Below are 23,548 nucleotides of genomic sequence, written 5' to 3'. Positions count from 1 at the left end.
GCAGGAAAGGGGCATTTTGTTGAGTTATTTTCTTGATCATTTCTTCTCCCTTTTTTGATTGTTCTCAATTTCTGGAATATTCATTGAAAAAATACTGGATATCCTGGACTAGTCCTCTAATTTTCTTATTTGTTCTATCTCTTTCTGGGACAACTCCTCAACTCTATCTGCCAACCAGAATTTTGAGTCGCCTTTATTTCTTCTATCATGTTTTAAATTTCCATGAGCTCTTCCTCCCTGCTCCTGTTTCTTGTTTTAAAGTATCTAGATCTTATAATTTCTTTAAAAAATTCTCTAGAGATATAAATGATCATTTCTTTTCCCTGTACAGTCTGTTTTGTCCTAGTTGCTTTTTTCTGTTTGTTTGCTTTGGTTTTTCTATTTCATGGTAGTGGCTTTAGTTTTAGTTGTCTCTCTCTCTCTCTTTTAAGTAAGCTGTATGCCCAGAGTGAAGCTTGAACACATGACCCCAAGATATAGAGTCGCACGCTCCACTGACTCAGCCAGCCAGGTGCCCCTTGGATGTCTCTTCATATGTGGAAGTGAAATCCTGAAATGCTGATTTTTAGTGAAATCCTAAAGAGCTCTGCTCGCGTTGAAGGAACTTGCTGCCTCTAAGATTCCCTACAGGGAGAGGAGCTGGGCTGTTGGTTGGGGAGTGCCTGAGGCGATGATCCTTAACTCTTCACACTCTGATTCTTCAAGAAAAGTTTCTCATCTCCGGACTCAAGAGTATAAGCCTTGGTGACCAGAATTCTGCGTTTAGCTGGACAAGAAAGCTGGGATGTTTAACATTTAGGAGGCTAGCACTCAATCAACCTCTCCCAAGCGACCATTACCATTAAGTGTGTTTGGCGTCCCCCCAGTTCAGACATCCTTAACTTCATCCTGTCCAGAGAATGAACTTCTGTTCTTCTTCCAAGTTACGGGAGGGGCAATCTTTCTAAATGAACTTTCAACCAATACGGTTAGTTTCCTCTTCACCCACCTCTCTTCCACTTTGTGCAGTTACCTGGTGCCATCAATTTCTGAATTTCTTTAGGGTTCGGCTATGCAAAATTGAGTTGTTTCTTGGCCTTCTCGATTGTTGGCTCAGGATTCAGCTTTCTCAGGACTGCTAAGTCAGTGACCACTCATCCATCTGCTTCCCAGTTCCAAAATTTTGTTGCTGTTGTCTGCTCTCCCATTCTCTTTGTCCTTGTGGGTTTATGTCTTTAAAAAAAATCTCTTCGTTGTTGTTTTAGTGAGGTTTTGGGAGGGAATGAAAGTCAATGTGGGTATTTGATTCTCCATCTTTATTTGGAGCCTCTTTGTAATTAAATATCTTCTTTTTACTTCCATTGAATATTACAGCATAAACATTTCCTATGCTCTTACACGGTCTCTGTAACAGCTCTAGTAACTGCATAACATCCCACTGAATCGGTGCTGTATGTTACTTAATCATTACCTTATTTTTGGATGTTTAGGGTTGCTTCTGTTTGTGGGGAGAAGACTAGTTTTTCCTAGAGTTATCTTCCATTTAGCTGTCTTATTTATCCCCCACCTTTAGGGAGTGCCTGCTGACATTCTTCTCCTTTCTGTGCTTGGTCCATAGTCTCATCATTGGGCCCTGATTATGGCATTGCTCTGTGCCAATTTAATTCATCTTCCAACTACCAGGTCACCTGCACAAAGATGTGGCACTAATCTTTCCAAAATGTCACCTTTCTCATGACCCTTCAGAGGAACCCTAACAACCCAGGATTCATTTGCGACTGTCATTTGAGGGTCCCCACAGGTTGACTCCGTGCCACCTTCCCAAACTCACAACCCTTTCCCCCCAGTGTCCTCCTTCAAACAGGGCCCGTTCTCCTAACTGTAGCTCCTTCTGCCCCTTCTGCCCCTTCTGCCACTGCCGGTCCACATTCACCTTTACATCTCAGCTCCTGCACTAAGCCTCCCCAGTGACTTTGTTTACACAATTCCTTCTTCCGTTTGATAAAAGATAAGAAAGACACCTATTTCTAATTGCTCACGGTCAGTCTGGCCTTCTAAATGGACTGACAGCTCTTCAGAGGCAGGGGGCTCTCCTCTGTTCTCTATGGCGACTGCCCGCACAGTGCCCTTCTACCACCGTGGGACTCCAGCTTGGCACCAGGCACAAAGTGGGCGATTAACAGGGACTCACTGAATGAACTGCTCACGCGTGTAAGCTGTTACCTTGCCCTCTGGGGTGAGTGTCCAGATCACAGAGAAGGTCAGCTTGTCTGTCATGGGATGGAGGCTGCACAGCTCCTCACACAGCAGCCTGGGAAGCATGGGGACAACCTGCAAGCAAAGAATAGGCCCATGAGCACATTGCTCTCTCATCTGCAGGAGTTGACCAGACTTGCGAGCCACCCAGAGGACAGAGTTCTTGTTGTTTTTTAACTTTTAATGTTTATTTATATTTGAGAGAGAGAGAGAGAAAGAGAGAGAGGGAGGGAAGGGCAGAGAGAGAGGGAGACACAGAATGGGAAGCAGGTTCCAGGCTCTGAGCTGTCAGCACAGAGCCCAACGCGGGGCTCGAACCCACCGACCGTGAGATCATGACCTGAACTGAAGTCGGTCGCTCAACCTGACTGAGCCACCCAGGTGCCCCTAGAGGACAGAGTTTTGATGAAGAGCTTGAGCTTCCAGAGCAAACTGAAGATGGAGGCAGCACTGTCCCCTGAAGGCCACAGAAGGACCATGCCACCTGGCACATTTGCGAAGAGCCTCCAGAGAAATGGGAATGTGAAACTGGAAAGGTGAGAAGAATTGGTAACGGGGAAAAATGATATTACAGCAATGAAAAATAATTACATTTTACTATATGCTAAAACTGAAACTCTAGAGTCAAGAATGAGTTGGACTTTTGGGATATAATCTTCCAGTTGAACTCTATACTTAAGAACCCAAGGTCTTACACTTAAGTCTTTAATTCAAGTTGTTTTTCCTTTAAGTTTATTTATTTATTTTTGAGAGAGGGAGAGAGGGAGAGACAGAGAATGAATGAATATGAGCATGCACACACGAGCAGGGGAGGGGCAGGGAGAGGGCGAGACAGGGAATCCCAAGCAGACTTCACGCTGTCGGCGCAGAGTCTGATGTGGGGCTCAAATTCACGAACCGTGAGATCATGACCCGAGTTGAAACCGGGAGTTGGATGCTTAACTGAGAGCCACCAGGCGCTCCTAATTCAAGTGAGTTTTTGTGTGCAGTGTAAGATGGGTGTCCAGTGTCATTCTTTGCATGTGGCTGTCAGTTTTCTCAGCACCATGTATTGAAGAGACGGTCTTTTCCCCCTTGTATGTTCTTGGCACCTTTGTCAAAGACTAGTTGGCCACATGTACATGGGTTTATTTCCAAGCTGTCTATTCCGTTCTATTGATCCATGTGTCTGTTTTTATACTAGTACCCTACTGTTTTGATTATTGTAGCTTCGTAACGTAGTTTGAAATGAGAAGTGTGATGCCTGCGGTTTTGTTTTCTGCCTCGAGATATCTTTAGCTACTCATAGTCCTTTGTGGTCCTATATTAATTTTAGGATAGATTTTCTATTTTTGTGAAAAATGCTATTGGAATTTTGATAGAGATTACACTGAATCTGTAGATAACTTTGGGGAGTATGAGCATTTTAACAATATTAATTCTTCCAATCCAAGAACACAGGATGCCTGTCTTTACACTTATTTGTGCCTTTATCAATTTCTTTCATTGACGTCTTACCGTTTTCAGTGTACACAACTTTTACCTCCTGGTTAAATGTATTCCTAAGTATTTTATTGTTTTTCATGCTGTTGTAAGTGGGACTGGTAAATTATCTCACATCTGTTAGGATGACTATTACCAAAAAGACAAGAAATAACAAAGGGTGGTGAGAATGTGGAGAGAAGAGAACACTCATACATTATTGAGGGGGGATCTAAATTGGTAGAGCCATAACGGAAGACAGTATAGAGGTCCCTCGAAACATTAAAAACAGAGTTACCATTTGATCCAGTAACCCCACTTCTTGGTATATACCCCAAGGAAATGGAATCAGTCCTTCGAAGAGATATCTGTGTTCTCATGCTCACGGCAGCATTATTCACAACCGTAAGACAAGGCAACAACCCAAGTGTCTGTTGACAGATGAAGGGATAAAGACAATGTGTACATGCACATAAACTATGGCATATTATTATCCATAAAAAAAGAAGGAATTCCTGCCGGTTGTGACAGCATGAATGAGCCTGGCAGGGCACTATACTCAGTGAAATAAGCCAGACAGGATCTCAAATACCGTATGGTATCACTTACATGGCAGTGGCTGGGGGGCTGGGGGGCGAAAAATGGGGAGATATAGATCAAATGGCACGTACTTTCGGTTACGCGATGAGTAAGTTCTGAGGATCTGAAGGTACAGCATGGTGACTACGGTTAATGGCAGGATGCGGTACACTTGAAATTTGCTGACAGTACACCTGAAGCATTCTCACCACTCGCACACAAGACCTAACCGTGAGAGGCAGTGCGTGTATTCCTTAACTTCATCTTGGCAATCGTTTCACACTTTCAGAATACACAGTTGTGTTTATCAATGATTTGCCAATAAATCTGGGAACAATAAAAGAACCCAAGGGCTGAGTGTAAACTCATGACGGGGTTTCACCAAAATAAAATTGCAGAATCGATGCTTTCGTGATTGAAAGCAGTATCGCAGCTGACCAGACCACACGTCGGAACATCAGCAGGGATACTCCAACAAAGGATCACAGGTTTCCTAGGAGAATGCTCGGATCAACTGATCACTCATTTTGCAGTTCTTTAAGCCCAAATGATTTCTTCCCTTTATTGATCTTTCTAGTCCATAATAAACTGATCCAGTGGTATACCTTCTTTAATTAAAAAAAAAAAAAAAATTCTCTCCAACTTACTTTAAAATGATGACTTCACAGCTGTCCCAGAATGCTACTTGTTTTCTCTAAAGTTCCAAAGATGCCCACAGTATCTCTACCTGGATCTCACTCTCTCCTCCCTTTAATCTATTCCTTCTTCCACACCTTTCTTGATTACCATCCACTCCCCTCCCAAACTAAACCAGCCACAGTAGCAGCCCTTTTTCAACACTCCCCGTGGTTTCTTACTCTGTGAAGTGACTGTACCTGGACCCTGTTTCAATACAGTAAATAACCTTTGGTATGGAAATGTAAATTCTAGAACTCATGGCCCACACCAGTAACAAATAATTAATAATTGTATGGCATTACTTGGCATTATTCTGAAGGATGCGTTATTTTTTTTAAACACAAGTGTAAAATCTAATGACCACCCGAAAACTTTTGGTAACAGCTTTTTGTAAGACAATCATTTTTGATGTTTTTTTTCTTGCCGCTGCTTTTATACCATCTGTTCAGATGACACTACATTTTCTTTAACTTATTTAATGAGTGTTAAAATATGATCTACATATTTAACATTGTCTTTCAGGTATCCGGTGTTTTACAAGATAATACATCTTTACCTGCATACACATAAGGTGCAAAATGGAGAAAGTCTCAAGACCACACTGTCTTGGGACGAGATTGTAAAGATTTCCCATCATTTCAGGTTTTGGATTCTGCTATGGATGGAACTGTCCCCCCACCCCCGCAAATTCCTATGGGGAAGCCCTAGCCCTCAATGTCCCCGCACTGGAGGTAGGGTCTTGAGGAGGTAATTAAGGTTAAATGAAGTCACAGGGTGGGGCTCTGATCCAATAGAGAGAGGTAACTCTCCTCTCCCTGCCCTGCAGAGACACAGAAAAAAGGCCCTGTGAGGACACAGCCATCTACAAGCCAGGAAGAGTCCTCACTATGAACCGAACTGGCTGGGACCCTCATCTAGGACTTCTACTCCCCAGAACTGTGAAAACATAAATGTCTGTTGTTTAAGCCACCTAGTCTATAGTATGTTTTATGACAGCCCAAGCTAAGATAGACTAAATCAAATTTGTTGGGTGTGAATTCTGGGATTCTTCTCTGCCCTGCATTATCTGATAATTATACCAATTGTACTTTGGTAGTAGGCTGCTCTCCAGGCATGCTCGTAGCCCAGGGCTTAATACCTCTTTACATATAGTAGTGTTTCTTTCAAGTGTTCAAGGCACTATCTTATTTTGAATCACAAAGCTGAGCACATGCAAACATAATGCAATTCCTGACTTTGTGTTTGTCAAAAGAAAAGTCATTGCAATTAAATACAATGTGGTATCCTGGAGTGAACCCAAAAGAAGACATTGGTGGAAAAGCTGGTAAAATCCAAATAAAGTATGGAGTTTAGTTAATAGTAATTTCCCAGTATCAGCTTGTTAGTTATGACAAATGTCCTAGGGTAATATAAGATGTCAACACTGGGGGAACTGGGAAGTGGGACCTCTTTGTACTGTCTTCGCAACTTTTCTGTTAAGGCTAAAATGAGTCTAAAATAAAAGCTTATTAAGAAAAAGCCACTGCTTTCTTGAGTTGATCTCATAAGTCTTACACATTTAAGTACGAAAGAAATTTAAGCTAATGAAATACAACCTGATCTGTTCTTATATATTAGAGTTTAAGGTTATGTTTTATTTGCAGAAAAGGCCTTTATCTCTCTCTCTCTCTCTCTCTCACACACACACACACACACACACACACACACACACACACACACACGTCTAAAGATCAGTAAACAGTAAAGTCCATACTCATCAGGAGCACAGTGCAGGAAAAAGAGTAAAGAATTTGAGGCCCCACAGACTTGAAGTCTAATCCTGGGCCCACCACCTCCTGTACACCCTGGGCAAACTAGTGGAATTCTGAGCCTTGGCTTTCTTACTGGCAAAACAATACTTAAGACGCTCAATACAAGTCTGCTCACCAGCCATCCCGCGGCCCACCAGGTCCTTCGGTCACCCGGCGAGGCCTTCCCCTTCAGCAGGGCCACTCACCGCACACCCTTCACCTGCCAGGCCTGCTCACCGTTCTAGGTCTTGCCAAGATTGTTCTCTCTGGGACATCTTTCTGGATGTTTTACATCTGGCCAACTTTTGCACATCCTCGAAGATTCGGCTCATCATCATCCCTCAAAGGCATATTCAGATTCCCCCAGGGGAGGATGTATGGTGTTTCGTATACTTCCCGTCCCCCCTCCCTGCAGCTCTTTCGAAAAGGATCTGAGGCCGTCCTAAACAGCCACTTATTCCACTCTCCCAGCTCTCTCGTGACACTTCTGTAGCTCTTAACACATCCTAGTTACTTCTTTCCATGCCTCTCCTTCCCACCGCACCCTGGAATCTTCAGGAATGAGCACCAGCTCTTGTGCCCGTCTATCTCGTACCTGAGACACAGCGGGCACCTTGTCTGCAAATGACTGACTTCTGCCCAGGGAATGAATCACTTATTCTTTCCGTGTTTACTGTTTATTGCATCACATTAAACATTTTATGAAATCCATGGTGGACTTCTATTTAAACAACCTGACACAAGAATTTCATAGACAGCATTTTAAGTAGAAGACAAACTGTTTTGACTGTTCTCTCCTAGACACGACTGGCACACTCAGTGGCCGCCCAGGTTATAAACACTGCTTCGTATCTTTTTTTCTTATGCAGAGGACAACATTTTAATATTCAAATGCCAAAGAACCTAAGTGCTCATGAAGAAGCTAAACTTGAAAACGTTTTCAGGTAGTGTAATTATCTTTAGTTTTTAAAGGGCATTCCTTTTAATAAACTTTCACCAGATCTTGGGGCAGAATTCAGACGGTATTCAGAGAGAAGTCTTTATGCCCATGTAGTTTTGCAAATAGATGGTTATTTCTCTTTCAAAGAAGAGAAGGGATGAAGGGATGAAGAAGATATTACAATCACATCCGTGGTTTGGCACGTCGTGGCCTCTCATAAATCGGGGGGCACTGGCCCCGATTTCTGCTGGGGGGCACTGGCAATGCGCTCCATGACCCCGTGACACACGTGTCAGGTGCACACAGCACAGCAGGGACCCCCGTGGGAGGAGGGCCAGAGACACAGGCAGCCGCTCTCAATAAGCTGCTTCCTCGAATACAAGTCCTGCTGTTTCAGGGGAGCCCCACCTGGACCAGAGTCTGTGGTCTATGCATGCTCATCGGCTCTGTGACATCTGGACACAGCGCCTGGACAACCTCCCAGGCAGGGGTGGTGAGTGCAGGACACATCGAACAAGAGGAAAAGAGAAGAAAGGTCCCTCCGGGGGGTGAGAAACTGCTGTCTGTCAAAGCATCGTGCAACCGCTTATGCATCAGGGGGATGCTGTTGCTATGACTATGTTTCCTATCTCTGTTAAGAGCAGCAACACACTGCTACCAGTTAAACACACAAGCAAACAACAACAAAACCACACACACACACACACACACACACCCCTCCCACAGAACACCATTGGGTGTTATCTTGTGATTTCTCCACTCTCTTCCCCCTGCTACAACCAATCAGTTCCCAGAATCTGTAGGTTTTACATCTAAATCTCTCTCAAATGAGTCTTCTCTCCTCTCTGTCTTCCACTGTTCAAGTGTGGCCACGTTCATCTCTCTTGGGTTATATTTGAATAGTCTTCTAAACCGGCAGCAGAGTTCTGGAGTGGAAATTATTCTGGGTAAGGTTTCCTTATTATTCTCCATACTTCTGCATCTCCTTACTCTACTCTACCCAATGATAATCTGCAAACCCATTTACAGTAGGACACATGGCCTTTACCTTTCCAATAGCTGATGAATTGAATTTGACAGTTTGATTTTTCGCTTGTCCTGCTAATGAGGGAGGGTCCAAACACCTGCAATGGGGTGGAGACGTGTCCAGTAAAGCCCGAACCCTCTGTCTCTGTGTTCAGTGGCCAAGGGTCAACGGTGGCCAAAAGCTCTCAATGAGAAGCTGGCAGAGGGCCTCTATCTCCGAGGAGAAATCAGAGACATCATGGGGAAGCCAACTTCCCGTGTACCCAGTCCCACCCCTTGCTGTGTGCTTTGGATTCTTGGATGGGGAGGGGAAGCAGCTAGGAGCTCCTTGCTCAGGATGTCCATTTTAGCACCAGGCCGAAGACACCTATTGCTCTAGTTCTCTTGGAGTCCAGCTGGACACCAGCATGTTGGTAAACTCTCCTAAAATTCAATGAGCAAAACTCCCCGCCTACTTTGGGGTGGTTATTCAAAGCCTCAAGGGGCCACAGCTGAGGGAAAGGGCTCTGGTACTGATAACAATTTTCCTCCCTCTGGCCTCACTATTCTTCAACCACATGGTTGCCAAGGTGACTTTCTACCTGAAACAAAGGAGACCATGTCCCTTCCCTACTTGCCCTCAAGATGAAGTCCACACTCCTCAGCTTGCCACTCCAGGCCTCTCTTTGTAACTTCAGCTTTTGGCTCCTGCAATTTCTACTCCAGAAATTCCAAACTGCTTTGTTCCTCGTCGAGCCACTGCCTGGAATGCCCTCTCTACCCACGTGTCTACCTCGAAATTTTTGACTTAAAATTTGAAACGCTGCTCAAAACTCAATTTTGTCGTGAGGCGCCTTGGCTCTTTTGGAAGCTCCTCTCCTACCACCAGCCCGGGCAGGTACGACTTCTCTGTCCTCCCTAGTGCTCCCCACCTCCCAGACGACTTCCGTAACTTCAGGGGGCCCGGTGTACTGTAAGTGCTCGTTACGTGCCCACCTCCTCTGACTTCCCCAGGGAAGGACCAGCATTTCCCTCATCTGTAACACCTGCCACCTGGCACACAGCCGGGCCTCAACAAATACAAACTGGATGAAGATCGACAGCCCTTCAGGCATTGGAGAAGGAAAGGGACTTAAAGGGTTCTAAGTCTCCGTAAGCATGCTTCGGGCCAGCATTAAAGTTGAATCAGGGCAGAGTTTAAAAGCTGTCATGGAAAAAAAGGGACATGGTGACAGGACACTGACTTTCTAAGCATTCTGGACTAGGGCTTGGGAGACTTGAGAGAAACTGATCATTTGGGTAAATACGCCATTGCCCAAGGCAGCTGGGTGGGGGTACCATCCAGACTATAAAATCTTATATTAGCCTCAGAGAGCAGAAACATCTGCTAAAGCCACAGCAGGCAGGCTGGCCAAGTTCAGCAACGGGTTAGCCAGGACAGCCCTGTGACCAACGGAAAGGGCCACAGAGGGGAAGAATCAATCATCCGTGCAAAGAGGAACAGGAGGGACTAGCAGCAGCAGGGGGGCTACTGAAGCTCAAGGGAGCCAGATGTCAGCGACCCAGCCGGGAAGGGGCAAGCGGGGGTGGGGGGGTCTCCTGCCCCTTCCAGCCCGGGTCTCCGCTGGCTCCCAAACTCCCTCACACCCTCGAGAGCCCATTGGCTGCTGGAGCCTGGGAACTTAGGGAGTTTTTCTCCTCTTCTCTGAGGACTTCAAGGTTTTAGCAGGAAGGTACAGCTGGCCCCCCACTCACACACTGCAACAACCTAAAGGGAATTGATATCTGCCAGCCAACATCTCTGTTGAAAGAGTTTCCTTTTTCATATCAACACTTCCACGAACTCCGAATCTGATCAACTCTGCTGCACAGTTTGACATTAACAAAACATCAACACTCTGACAACCTGCTGGGGTCAGAGAGGAACATCTTAAAACTCTTTGGACTCCACGTTAAGACAGGCTTCCAGTCCCAATCTTTGATCTCTATTATAAAGCAGCACCAATAAAATAGCGTAGAGATTTATGGGCAAGCTTTCATTTGAGCTGTTTCACACCTAAAATAACACGACTGCTCCGGCCAACGGGCAGACAATTCAGGTTTAGGTTTCAACTGTTTAGGGTTTCTTTTACTTTTAAAACTTAATTCACTTATTTTTAAAAATCACCTTACATTTTACAATTTCATTGTAATTCCCGCTCAGGGAAGACAGCCAGGAGACATTTACTGGGTAGATGTCACGTCCTTCTGAGGAGGACAGGCCTAAAGTTAGATGGTTGGTCCCCTAATGGGCAGATACCTGATTTTTGTCAAAAAGAAAGAGTGCGTCTTTTCATGGGACTTAAATGGACAGTATTCCAATTGATCTGTTCTCCTGAGTATGCCCTATTGGTAATGAGAGTAACCAAATACTTAACACTGTGAATAAAATCCCAACAAAAAGGATTTCATTTTAAAGACAGTAAAATGGTATTTGGACCCAATATCTGTTTTACTGTATATTCCTAATCTATGGAATAATTCCCCAAATCAAGCTTGACCTATAGTTCTGATGTCAGTTACTTATAAGCCAGTAGCCCTGAATGAAAAGAAATCAGTGCCACATTCCCTATAGATGGGAAATCGCCCGCCCCCCTCCCCCAATGTACACCCTCCTTCCCCCATCTGATGAAGTTGGGAGAAATTCTGCCAAATGAGAAAGCAGAGAATCTGGAGGAAGAGGAAAGCAGCTCATCCAGCTTTTAAGAAGACCTTTATAGGCAAAGTAAAGTGAAAACAGTAGAAAAGTTCCTGGACACAGTCCTTCAAGAAACAAAAATGAGTAGGAAGAAAGGTCAGAGTCGTGGTTCAAAGGAATCAGAATGCACAGCTGCTGTCCAAGGTTGTGGGCAGGCGCCGCTCGCTCCGGCCAAGCTGGGGGCTGCTCAGGGGCACACCAGCCCTTCCTCCACTCAGCTCCCCGCTTTGAGAGCTCAACAGCAGAGCCCCAACACTGCAGTCCCAAAGACAAATTCTAGAACTGTGACAATCACAAAACCAAAGTAAAGAGAATAGGAAAGGAAATGTGCTTAGTTATTTAACCCAATTTTATTTTTCCATTTTTGGTTTTGGAAACATAATTCCTGGTTATAAAAGGAGAATGCAACAGCTAGATAAGAGAAAGCCACCTGCTTGGACAAAGAACTTCTAATTGTGGCTAGAATTCCTAAATATGTGAATCTGAAGAACAGAGTTAAACTGGTCTACGTGGAGAGAACAATCCACGTCATTCACTTTATGTGGTCTTCAAAGTCTAAGCGATTGCTACTTCTGTTTCTCTTCCCATCATAACATTATAGTTTTGTAGATACAAGGGGTTCTGGAGTCTTATCTCCCTTTCCCTAAGAGGCCTTGGGCCGGATTTGGCCAACTGCACTTTTAGGTGGGAGGTATGGATGGGATGTCTCCAACCTGAGGTTACATTAAGCGTAAACAATGTACAAATATCAGAGCTGTGTTCTCAGGAGAGCCAAGCTGTGAGCGAGGGACCTGGCTTTTGATGTTGTTCCTTTGTTTGAGTAGGCCGGATACCTACACTAGAAGGAGCCAGAGTGGAGAGAAAGTCATCCCCACAAAAGCTTCAAAATGAAAACACTTTTATTTAGGTATGATACACACACACATACGCACAAGTCAGAAAACCTAAGTGTGCATTTTCACGAACTGAAAGCTCACGTAATCAGCACCCAGGTCAGGAATCATTAGCTGTCCCCCCGCTACTCAGGCCCTCTTTTCTCAAGCGTAACCACTATTCTGACTTGTGTTCACTCTGCCCGTCTTTGAACTTTATACACATGGACTCACATGCTGCATACTCTTGTGCCTGGTTTCGTTCACCAGGCTTCTCTGTGGTTGTCAATCTAGAGTCCTACCGTGCGACTATACCAAAATTTACTTGTTCGCTCTAGAGTTGATGGGTACTGAATAGTTCCTGGGTTTTTGTTTGTTTGTTTTTTGGTGGTATCACACTATTTTAATATACGTTTCCCTAATAACACATGATGAGGAGCATCTTCTCATATGCTTATTTGTCATCCGTATATCTTCTTCAATGAAAGGCTTTTCCATCTCTGAGACTCCAGATTATCTTGTCAAGGGCAGGTCAGGGGATGAAACTTTCTCAAAAGGCATTTTCATTCCTTTCTCCTGCTCTAGTGTGACAATGCCGTAGACATTACCGAAATGAACGCATGTGGCTGGGTTAAAAAAAAAAAAAAAAAACTTCATAAAAACTGTGGCTCATATGGGCTGAGTGTGCACAGCCCTACTCTGGAACAAGAGTTTGAAGGCAGTTCCTTTTCCTCATTTCTTTCCGAACACGGCACCTGTCTGAGTCACTTGGGAGGCAGGGCTGCTCTGAAACTTCAGATGCGCCCCCGTGTCCTGCCCTGGTTATCTCTTCAGTTTGGTTCTTTTTGAATATAGAATGAAACCCTGCAACCACAGAGGGGAAGCACTTTTCCAAAGAAAACCTTTTCTTAAGACCTCAGTGGATGTGAGAAAAGATATTCAGACAAGATTGCTGTTCCTCATTTTTTTTTTTTTTTTTTAAGAAAAGAGAAGCAAACAAAGGATGCAGACTAAATAGAACGTTTTTTTAATCCAACAAACTGGAGACCGGTGCTTACCTTCTGAACCAAGTAGACACTCGTGGCTCTCTCAGCAGCTACTTTATCCAGAGGGGATCCCTCAGGAACAAAGTAACTGACGTCAGCAATGTGAACCCCCACTTCGAAGTTGCCTGTAAATGCAGAAGAAGGCTGATCAGTGTGGTACGGAAGGCGACGGCCATCCCTCCCAGGAATCCTTCCCAAGAATGCATGGCATTCTCTGAGGCTACGAGACTTGAGGTGCAGGCCTCCGTTTCCAGTCCTGCTGGGCAATCTGCTGCCCCCTGTGATTTGCACGGTTACTTTCCTCACTGTATAGTGAGATGGTGAGATTTTTATCCCCAGGAAGCAACATTAACCATCTTCACGAGATGCTTCCCATTTCTAAAGGCCTCTTGTCTTTGTAAACATCAGCAGACTTGCAAAAGAAGGCTCATTTTGGACGGTGAACAAACCCTTTCAGGCGACTGGAAGCGAGAGAATCCCCGAAACCCTGGAGATTCTGCCTCTGACTTCTCTGCTCTTCCTGTTCATTCTGACCACAGCCTTTATGTGGAGATCTACACCTGGCCTTCCTGCCTCGATACTGCCTCTTCTCACCTAGCCCTGCATACCGCTGCCTAGAATCTTCTCGGCCATGGGCCTGGTGATGCCACTCCTTAGCCTGTAAGCCACGTCTTCACTTAGTCTCACTCCAACCTGCCACGCCAGGCCTTCCAGCTTCCCCCTCCACATCTCTATTATGCGGCTGTCCTGGGAAACCTCTTACCATTCCCAGAACATACCCTACCTCATCCCACTGGGATGTCTGCTTGGCTCATGTTTTTTCTTATGTTTGGGATCATCTCAACAGGATCTGCCTATCAAAACCCTTCTTACCTTCTAAGGATCAACTGAAAGAGAATCCCAGAACGAGAAGAGATTCTCTGCCCTCTGTTTCTTCTACCTGCACTGTCAAAGCACCTGATCCATAGATGAAGATGATGACCACGGTCTTTCCTTCAGGGCACTCATCTCTGCCAGATACCACAGCGCATCTTTATTGGCTTACATATTTACTGCCTTCCTCTCCCTATGGCGTAAGCTCCAGCAAGGCAGAACCTTCTGTGTAAAGTTCACTGGTGTAGGTGCAATACCTAGAAGGATGCCTGACAAACCATAGGCATTCAGTAAACACTTGTTGAGTGAATGAATCAAGAATTGACTTATTTGCCTGTTGTCTTTTCCCTTCTGGTGAAAGACCTACTTTCTTCCCCTTTCAGAATAGCCCTTTCCCTTCCTGGTAGAGCTGGTTTTCAGCAGGCCCTGCCTTCCCTAACAATTCTGCCAGAGAGATGGTCGGATGGCGTAGGCTGGTGGGATTACAGCTAAAGTGGGGTTGAGGGAATGGTTAGGTTGTAAATTTAAGGTTTACTCTTGAACATCCCGTAAAGCATCTCTCACATGTAGCTTATGTGATTACACACACACACACACACACACACACACACACACACACACACACGCATATGAAAACGGGCAGCATGGAGAGAATACAAAAGAAGCGTACACGTGTAAAGTAAGCGTGTAGTATGACGAGCGCATCGTGGGCAGACAGAGGCACACTGATGATATCAACACAAAGATGAATTTGCATTAAGTAATGAGAGAGAGAGGGAGGGAGGGCGAGATTGGGGGAGGGGCAAAGGGAGAGAGAGACTCTTAAACAGGCTACACGTTCAGCGCGGGGCCCGACGTGGGGCTCCGTCTCACGAACCATGAGAACCTTACCTGAGCTGAAATCAAGAGTTTGGACGCTCAACTGACTGAGCCACCCAGGAGCCCCTAATTTGATTAAATTTAAATATATGCATGATATCATTCTACTATATCCTATTCTTGTTCATAGTAACTTCAGGAGAAAGGATCTCTCTCTGGGACCCCCGACACCAAGGAACGTTGTAAGTCTGGAGCTGCCAAGGAAACATCTTTGCCACACAATCATGCCAATATAGAAAATAATAGGTCTAGGAAAAAAAAGGGAGAATCATTATGACCTCATTTGAACTCCAGGATCCAGCTGAACTTGAAACTAGCCTACTTATGGACTTGGCAGTTCATGAATCAATCAGTTCCCTTTCAGTTATGACTCACAGGAAGAGTCCTGACTGATACCCAAGTTGACTCAGAAGAGCTTCCGAACACATCACTACCTGCTCCTCTGGCTGCCTACACAATCAGTCCGAAAGTATCACACATTTTATCTGCACATTCTGGAGCTATTTATTATCCTCTTATTCCTTCCTCGCTGGAGGAGACCATTCTTCCCATAGTTTTTTAAAATGGGAAATCGTTCAAGCATGGGGTGGTTGAAATAAGGGGTTCAGGGGAAGAACAGAATTTAAGGTTCCCCATTCCTCATCTGCCTCGCACTCAGGGACCACCCTCCTACAGGGCGTTTGTTGGGTCTTTCCGCCCATGCCTGTAGCATTAATACATGAGGGAAAACCTAAGTCCGTCTAAGAGATCCCGGCTGCTGTGGGATAATATAATAGACCTACTTCCCACAGAGGAGAGGGCTGTCTGGAAAGAGAAACCAGTGTGGCTCAGAGTTCAGCGGCCTCACTCTGAGAGCCACGCAGCTGTGCTGTTGGGTCACTGGGAGCAGGGACACCTGCCCTGTGATGATCGAGGAACTCAACCCTAAGAGAATGTGGCCAAGAGTCTCAGACAGCTCAGTTTCCAATTTTGATATTACAAGTATCTAAAACCAACACTTGGGGAAGGTAAAATAAAGTGTCTTCTTTTGAAGTCAGAATTATAATATATTGGCCTAACAGGTAAATATTGACTAAAGGAAAAGAGAGGATTATTACATCATGATATAAGCCATAATTTTAAATTCGGTCTGTGTGTTGTTACTACCCATGAACTTTCTGTCCTTAGTCAAAATTGACAAACTGACAAAGAGTTCATTACAGGAGATAAAACATGAAGGAGGCCAATCAAAACATATTTCAGAGGCTTAAATTTCACTCAGAATTCCCAGCAGAGCTTCTAAGACCAGCAAAGAGAAGCTCTCTTATTTTCTCCTTTGGACCTTTTTTGTGGAAACCCTAAGTAAATATTTTATTACATATATTTACATAATGTGAACTTGCAGAACTTTTGAGGTAGTGGCACTGCAGTTTTTATTCCATGAAAGAGAAAATATAAATCCAGAACATTCTGGATTATATGCTGCCAAACCATTTAGGATCAATTTGATGTTTTTTTAAGGAATACTGTCTTCCATAAAAAAGTATTCATCTTTTTAATAAAATTTTTTAATTGTTTTTTTAATGTTTATTTATTTTTGAGAGAGAGAGAGAGAGAGAGAGAGAGACAGAGAGACAGAGAGCGAGCGGGGGAGGAACAGAGAGAGAGGGAGACACAGAATCCGAAGCAGGCTCCAGGCTCCGAGCTGTCAGCACAGAGCCCGACGCGGGGCTCGAACTCACGAACCGTGATATCATGACCTGAGTCAAAGTTGGACGCTCAACTGACTGAGCCACCCAGGCGCCCTCCATATAAAAGTATTCTTTAAAATATGTTTTACATCAAAAGTTTTCATCTAGTGGGGCTAAGGGAAGCCCTGATGGTTTTCAAGAGCTGGGGAAGCAGGTGGAGGCAAAGTCCCCAAGGCCGGCCATGCTGGACTGGCTTTGCTCAGTGGTGCCTCAAGATTAACATGAATACATTTGGAATGAAGCAGAGAGGACATCACAAGTGCTTCATCCAATTAAAACATAAATAGAACCTTGTCTTAAAAGGTTAAGACAAGGGCTTAAAAACCACCTTGTCTAAGCCAGCCTCCCAGCCAGTCCAGTCACTTTCCAACAGCATCCCTGCTCAGTGGCCCCTGACATGTCCTCAAGGGTTGGGGGAGCTCACGTCTTGAAGCCACTTGCTCTGTCTCTGAGGAGTTCTTGTCATGGGAAAGTGCTTCCTTGCAAGGATCCACGATACACAGAAATGAAGCCTCTGGTTTACTCTGGCTCCGGGCATCCACGAGAGGTGATTCCTCTGTTTAAGGTGCTCATGGTCTCCTGGGGTTGGCAGATACGACAATGTGGTGACAGTGTTTATCACCAGCACTATGACAGAGGAAGGTTACACACCCTTCCATATGGGGGCGAGTGGAGCTGAAGTCAGCCGTTACTTCAGCGAGAACATGTGCAAGTGCTCCGAAGTCAGTAACGGCTGTATGAACACATACTGACAATGACAATCATAAAAATGATAACAAGGAGAGGCGCCTGGATGGCTCTGTCGGTTAAGTGCCCAACTTCAGCTCAGGTCATGATCTCATGGTCCGTGAGTTCAAGCCCCGCGCTGGGCTCTGTGCTGGCTGCTTGGAGCCCAGAGCCTGGAGCCTGCTTCGGATTCTGTGTCTCTTTCTCTCTCTGCCTCTCTCCCACTCACTCTCCGTCTCTCTCTGTCCCTCAAAAATGAATAAATGTTAAATTTTTTTTTTAAAGAAATGATAATAAGGACAGTAGTAGTGACTGTTTCGTGTCTACTTTGTGCCCAAGGGCTCCACATACACTGACCTAACTTTGACACAGGCACATAAACTGTATTTCACGGATGAATCATCTGAGCCTCAAAGAGGCTCCAAGTCATTTGTCCAAGATTATCTGCCTGGTAATAACCCCTGCATTCAAAACCAGGTTCAGAGACTTTGCTCTTTTGATCACCCCCAGCCCCCTAAACTCCAAGACAAGACAATACAACCCAATTTTTCATCTCAATGGGGCCACAGCTCAAAATCTCTCCCCATCTCTAGGCAGATTCAATAGAAGCCATTCTTGGCCATGGACCCAGAAGGCCTGCTGGGGACTCTCCCCAGCCTTGCCCCCAGCCACATTTCTGTCCCTGCAGTCTCTTGGTTCCCACCGCCACTCCCCTTCACCACCTGCAGCAGAGCCAGCTGTAAAACAACTACAAAGTCATCAAGTTCAGTTCTATTTAACTGTGAGTCCTTAAGGTCCAGCTATTCCTTTCTAAGTTTCTAGCTTATAGTGGGTCTTCCTTGGCTGGCAGCAGAGGCACTATCCTCAGTACCTGAAAGGGCTGTGTCTATTATGGGCGGGGACGGATCAGGCTACCCCCGTGAGATGTGAGACCAGGGCCTTCCAGACCTGGGCCACTTGAATTCACTTTTACCCACTGCTAAGACCAAACAGCGGTGACAGAGGCCCTTCTTGACCCAGAGGCTCTTCTTGACACTTGTTTTGATCCAGAATGTCAGGCAACAACACTGCCATGTGTACCTCAGCAGCAAAAAAGTAACTGCTTTTGTCTGGGTCGCTAATGGCCTTTGTGTTGCTAAATACAAAACTTTTTAGGCCTGACTTGGCCTGACCTTACAGGGCATCGGAGACCTAGTGATGTCTCCTTCCTTGACCCCCGCTCCCTTGGCTCTGGGTGTGAGCCTAACAGTGCAACTGCTCCTTCTCAGGCTCCTTTTCCTCTCCTGTCCCTTACACGTGGGCGTGCCTTCGAGCTCTGCCCTGGGTTGCCTTCTCTGTCCATTCTACTTTCTCCCTCATGTCTGAGCCATTCCCAGGAGTTCAAGCCTCATCTCTGTGCTCTGGTCTCCTTATTCTGTGCCCCCAGCCTCGATTTCTCCGAGCTCCAGACTGACAAGCCACTTAGCTGTCCCACAGGCACCTCACACTCACACCTCTGAAAGTCACTATGTCTCTTCCTGTGCTCTCCATCCCACGAAGTGGGATCACCTCCCCTAAACTAAAAGGGGCACCATCACTGCCTAAACCTAAAAGAAACTAGGCCTTACTCAGCCCGTGTCAATCAATCACTCTGAACTCTCTCCCCTACGTCGGCTGGTCTCTCTTCTTCCCACCGACCCCACTGTGGCCAGGGCCACCATTTTTCCTTCGAAGGAAGATCTAACAACCCCCTTGTTGCTCTCCCTGACATTTGTCAGACCTACTTTCCATGCTGAAGATAACACTCTTTCCAAAATGCAAACCTCCCTGTCACCCTGCTTCTCTTCCTGACGATTCCTACTCGTCCCACAGACTAGTGCATAAAGCCTACTCCCCGATGACCTAGGCCAGGTTCACCCCCTCTCCTGTGTCTTTCTACAGCACGACACTCCCCATGCACCATCCCCCCACCCCCACCAGCCCGACTTTCACCACTCACTGAAAGTCAGTCATGAGATATCTCCCCCACGCTCTGTCATCGGCATGAAGGGCAGGGAGAGGGCCAAGCACAGAGTCAGTGTCTGATGTCTACTGAACGAATCAGGAAATGACAAAAACATAGGGCAGATTCATTGCCCATCCGGGTTGAAAGGGGCTGTAAATGCTGCCTGGTCTGACTGTGCAGAGTCCTCCCCACACCAGGTCCTCCCAGAGTGAGAGCAACCTATGCCTGCACACCTCAGGTGACTTAGAAATCACTACTTCTCAGCATAGTCCACTCCATCCTTGGATGGCAATGCCAATCAAAATCATCGCCCCCTTTAGAGCCAAAACATGTCTTTCTACAGCTTCTACTTTTTGGCTCAGTTCCACCCCATGGCGCTGCCCAGAACAAGCCCAACTCTTAGAGGACAGCAACGTGACTGAGAGAAATGAGTGCAGTGGGAGATCTCTTCCAGCAGGGCTGGGCTCTGCTTTTGGGTTGGCACTGGCTTTGAAATAGTCAGATAGCACGGGGCCCCCTGGATCTTCTCTCCTTCAAGCTAAATCACCATATGGCTTGGCTTTGAATCCCCTCATAATCCTCAGCATCCTCCTAATAACCGCCTTCATTCATTCAATTAGCCATTCAACAGATACTTGTCATGCTCCTATTACGTGCCAGGTACTTTTCCAGGCACCGGGGACATACAAGTACACAACACTGATAAGGTCCCTTCTCTTAGGGAGCGTACATTCTAGTGGGGAGAGAAAGACAAGAAGCAAACAGATAAATGGTAAGAGAACTTAAGACAGGAAAAAGGACTCTGAAGAAAATAAAACAGGCTGAGGTGATGAGGATGCCTGGGGATCACCTCAGATTTAGTTCATAAAGGTCTCTCCAGGGGAAAAACGGAGACCTGCGTGTCTCAAAAGGACCGTGTCACACGATGGCATGGGGGAGTGCATGGCAGGCAGAACAACCAGAGCGAAGGGTCAAAGGCAGTAGCAAGCTGGTTGTGTCGACGGTGGAGAAAGAAGGGGAGACCTGGAACCTAGAAGGCTAGTGAGGTAGATGGGGCCTTGATGAGAGACACCCTGCTGGGCCGGATGAGGCATTTAGATTTTGTTTCCAGTGTTGTGGGAAACCACTGGAGAGTTTCCAGCAGAGAAGTGAATATACCACCTTCTCACTTTATCACCTCTTCCCTCTGCGTATCACAGTTCCTGCGAATGCCGTCTGAGGTCATACTGAACTGAAAGGCAGCCAAGAAGAACTCTTAGGAATGGTGCTGCCAGGCAAACGAATCCAGTCAATCCTTCAGTGAAGTAATATGCTTGGTGAACAAACACAGAGGATGCAAAGAAGCATAACCTGTAAGACACATCGATAGATGCCAACCCATACTGGATCTCCCATCGCACAGACTGGCCTCCATCCAGCCTACGTGAATGGGAAAATGATGCTCTTGCTTGGGTCACCCTCTTGCCCCTGTGGTCAGTCTTCCCAACAACGTGGGTCGTAAGAGCAATAGAAAACCGTGTTCTGAGAGCTCAGAAAGGGTAACCCAACAGAGAGAACTGAGAGAAAGGGACTCTCTGCTGTCTAGACTTCCCCAGCACTGCAGGGCCTCCTTCAGGGCAGCACACTCAGCCAGCATGCAGGCCCTGGCCTTAGTCTGGCCCGTTGCATTTGAGAGACAGATTCACGGTTGAGGAACAACTGGGCTTGGCTCACCTTGGAGCCACACAATAAACTCCATCTTTTAGTTGGGGTAAGCAAATTCCCTCACTTTGGTGGAAACACCGATTGGGTAAGAGAGACAACTCAAACTCTGACGTCTTCCAGTTCTGTGCGGTATCTGGTTATGCAATCACGCACAAAAGTTGACCACTGGTACAGCAAGCCACGGCAGTACTCCACGGCCATGACGTGGCAATGGTTTGAGGATATTTCAGAAACTTAAAAGGAGTCAAAGTGAAAAATTCTGGGGCAAGTAAATCTGAATGCAGCGCAAGGTACCCATGTATGAGGAGGGGGCTGTACGCGAGGATTTCTCAGATCCTCCTGAGGGCCAGGAGTTGAAGAGTCCGCACACTGCCTCTTTTCGTTTTCTTTTTGCCATCCAGCAAAGGGTTAATGAGGACCTTCAGGTGCAAACTCCTTAACCGGTGAGCTCACCTTTTGGGACTAAGCAGCTCGGAGAGCCTTTTTCCTTCATCATTACAAAGGGCTCTATCAATCTGCGAGCACTCAACTAAACCGCCCACACGGCAATTTTTGTCATGTCCAATCTACTTCTCAGGAATCTGAGTTTAAACTTATATGAACAGCATGGAAGAGGAACACCCAGGTAGTAAATTCCACTTCTCCCCTTCCAAATGATTTGAGCAATGGCCTCCTTCATTAACAGGAAAGACAATGAGGAGCTGAACACGGGAGGCTGGCACACCCAACGTCTGGGAATTTCCAGGCCTTTCAGAAGTGAGCGCGGAAAGCCCAGGTCAGCCGGTCAGGCCCGGGACAGAGCGTGGAGCAGAGGCTCGTGCAAAGCTCTGAGTGCAGGAGGGCAGGAGTTTGGTCTTTCCTCGATGCCAAAAGAGTGTAAAGTCAGAGGGGCCAAGAAGGACCCTTGAAGGTGGCTATGCAGTTAGCAGGTCCAAATAATTAAGGTGGGTGGGGCGTGAATGGGGTGAACTGGCCGCTGTTTTAAGGTTGCCAGGGTTGGGTGATGGGAACAAGGAGTTTCATTATACTATTCTGTCTACTTCTGTGCATGTTCAAAATTCTCTATCCAAAAATTAAAAAAAAAAAAAAAATTTGTAGGGGCTGAAGCCAAGGAAAGAAAAAAGTTTAAAAGGGAAAAATCCAGTTAAGTAAAACTAGCTACAAGTTTTAAGAGAAGGACAAGCCAATAGAGGCAGGAGAGGGTTACTGCCTAAGCAGAATTAAAATGTCCCCAGTGATGATTTCTGGAGGTTGAGGATATGGGGACTATTCCTTTCTACATTATACACATTTGTAATGTTTCCAGCTTTCAAAGGCTGGAAAAGCAATAAAGATAAAAAGTATAAAATAAAAAATGCAAACCTGGCTTAAAAATGTCTGGAAAAAATATGTCAAGATGGTAACAATGGTTTTCTCTGAGTGGTAGAATTAGACATTTTTCTGTTTGTTTATATGTAGATTCTAATATTTCTATCATAAATGGACTGTTTAACTGTTCTTCCTTCCTTCCCTCCCTCCCTTCCTTCCTCCCTCTCCCTCTCCCTTCCTTTCTTCTTCCCTTCCGTCTGCCCTTCCCTTCCTTCTTCTTTTCCCTTCCCTTCCTTCTTCCCTTCCCTTCCCTTTCTAAATAAAAACACACCAACAAAATGCTCTGTCCCCGCCCCACCACCTCCCGCTCGCGGATTCCCCACCACACGGCAATAGAAAGCACCACGGGCTGGTCTGGGCAGGGGGCAGTGAATGGTGGCAGGTCACCTGCCAAGTCTCCTGGTGGATAAGGGTGAAGAAAGCACTTTGCAGGCCGTTTCTGTTACAGGTGAGCTCAGTAAACGAAGCGGCACGAGTAGGCACGCTCCTTCTAAATAAGAAACAACTATTTTCAAGCCAGAAACGTGACTCCAGTTTACAGCAGCCTATGGCTTTTGCCGTCACTTTACAGGCCCAGCATCTGTGCACGGCTAGCACAGGGAACCTACCCCTTCTCCTGCCTGTGGCAGGCAGGCAGGCAGTGCGTGCGCGATCCCAGCAGACCAATTTCTCACGGACACGCATTCGAAAACCAGATTTCAGCATGTTTTCACACCCCTTTGTGAGGTTTTCTATTTTAAAAAAAGCCTCTCTACAAAACATAATTACTGGTCTCTAATAGGCGACTTTAAAAGAGATGTACCATTTTCAACAAGTTTTAAAGAAATCTAAGCATCTGTGTGTATTTAAATGCCCGTTCGCTAAATCTAACTGTTCCCAACAACTGCTTAATCTGATTCCAGCCTTCCTTTCAGCTGAAATCAAAGCAACTTTCATATTCA

The 23,548-nt window shown here is 45.8% G+C and overlaps 1 protein-coding gene across 7 annotated transcripts in view; it reads right to left on the bottom strand.

Annotated features, from left to right (window-relative positions):
* DIS3L2 (DIS3 like 3'-5' exoribonuclease 2) overlaps positions 1 to 23,548 on the bottom strand; it is a 346,637-nt gene that overhangs the window by 94,150 nt on the left and 228,939 nt on the right. For all 7 annotated transcript variants that reach the window (XM_042995635.1, XM_042995640.1, XM_042995639.1 and 4 more), the window contains 2 exons: positions 13,356 to 13,468; positions 2,203 to 2,310 (listed from right to left, as the gene is read on the bottom strand). In XM_042995635.1, the coding sequence (XP_042851569.1) occupies positions 2,203 to 2,310; positions 13,356 to 13,468 (221 nt within the window). The remainder of the gene's footprint in view (positions 1 to 2,202; positions 2,311 to 13,355; positions 13,469 to 23,548) is intronic.

This window comes from Panthera tigris, chromosome C1, assembly GCF_018350195.1.
Source record: "Panthera tigris isolate Pti1 chromosome C1, P.tigris_Pti1_mat1.1, whole genome shotgun sequence".
In the NCBI taxonomy this organism is placed as follows: Eukaryota; Metazoa; Chordata; class Mammalia; order Carnivora; family Felidae; genus Panthera; species Panthera tigris.
This window is presented reverse-complemented; position numbering and strand designations above follow the sequence as displayed.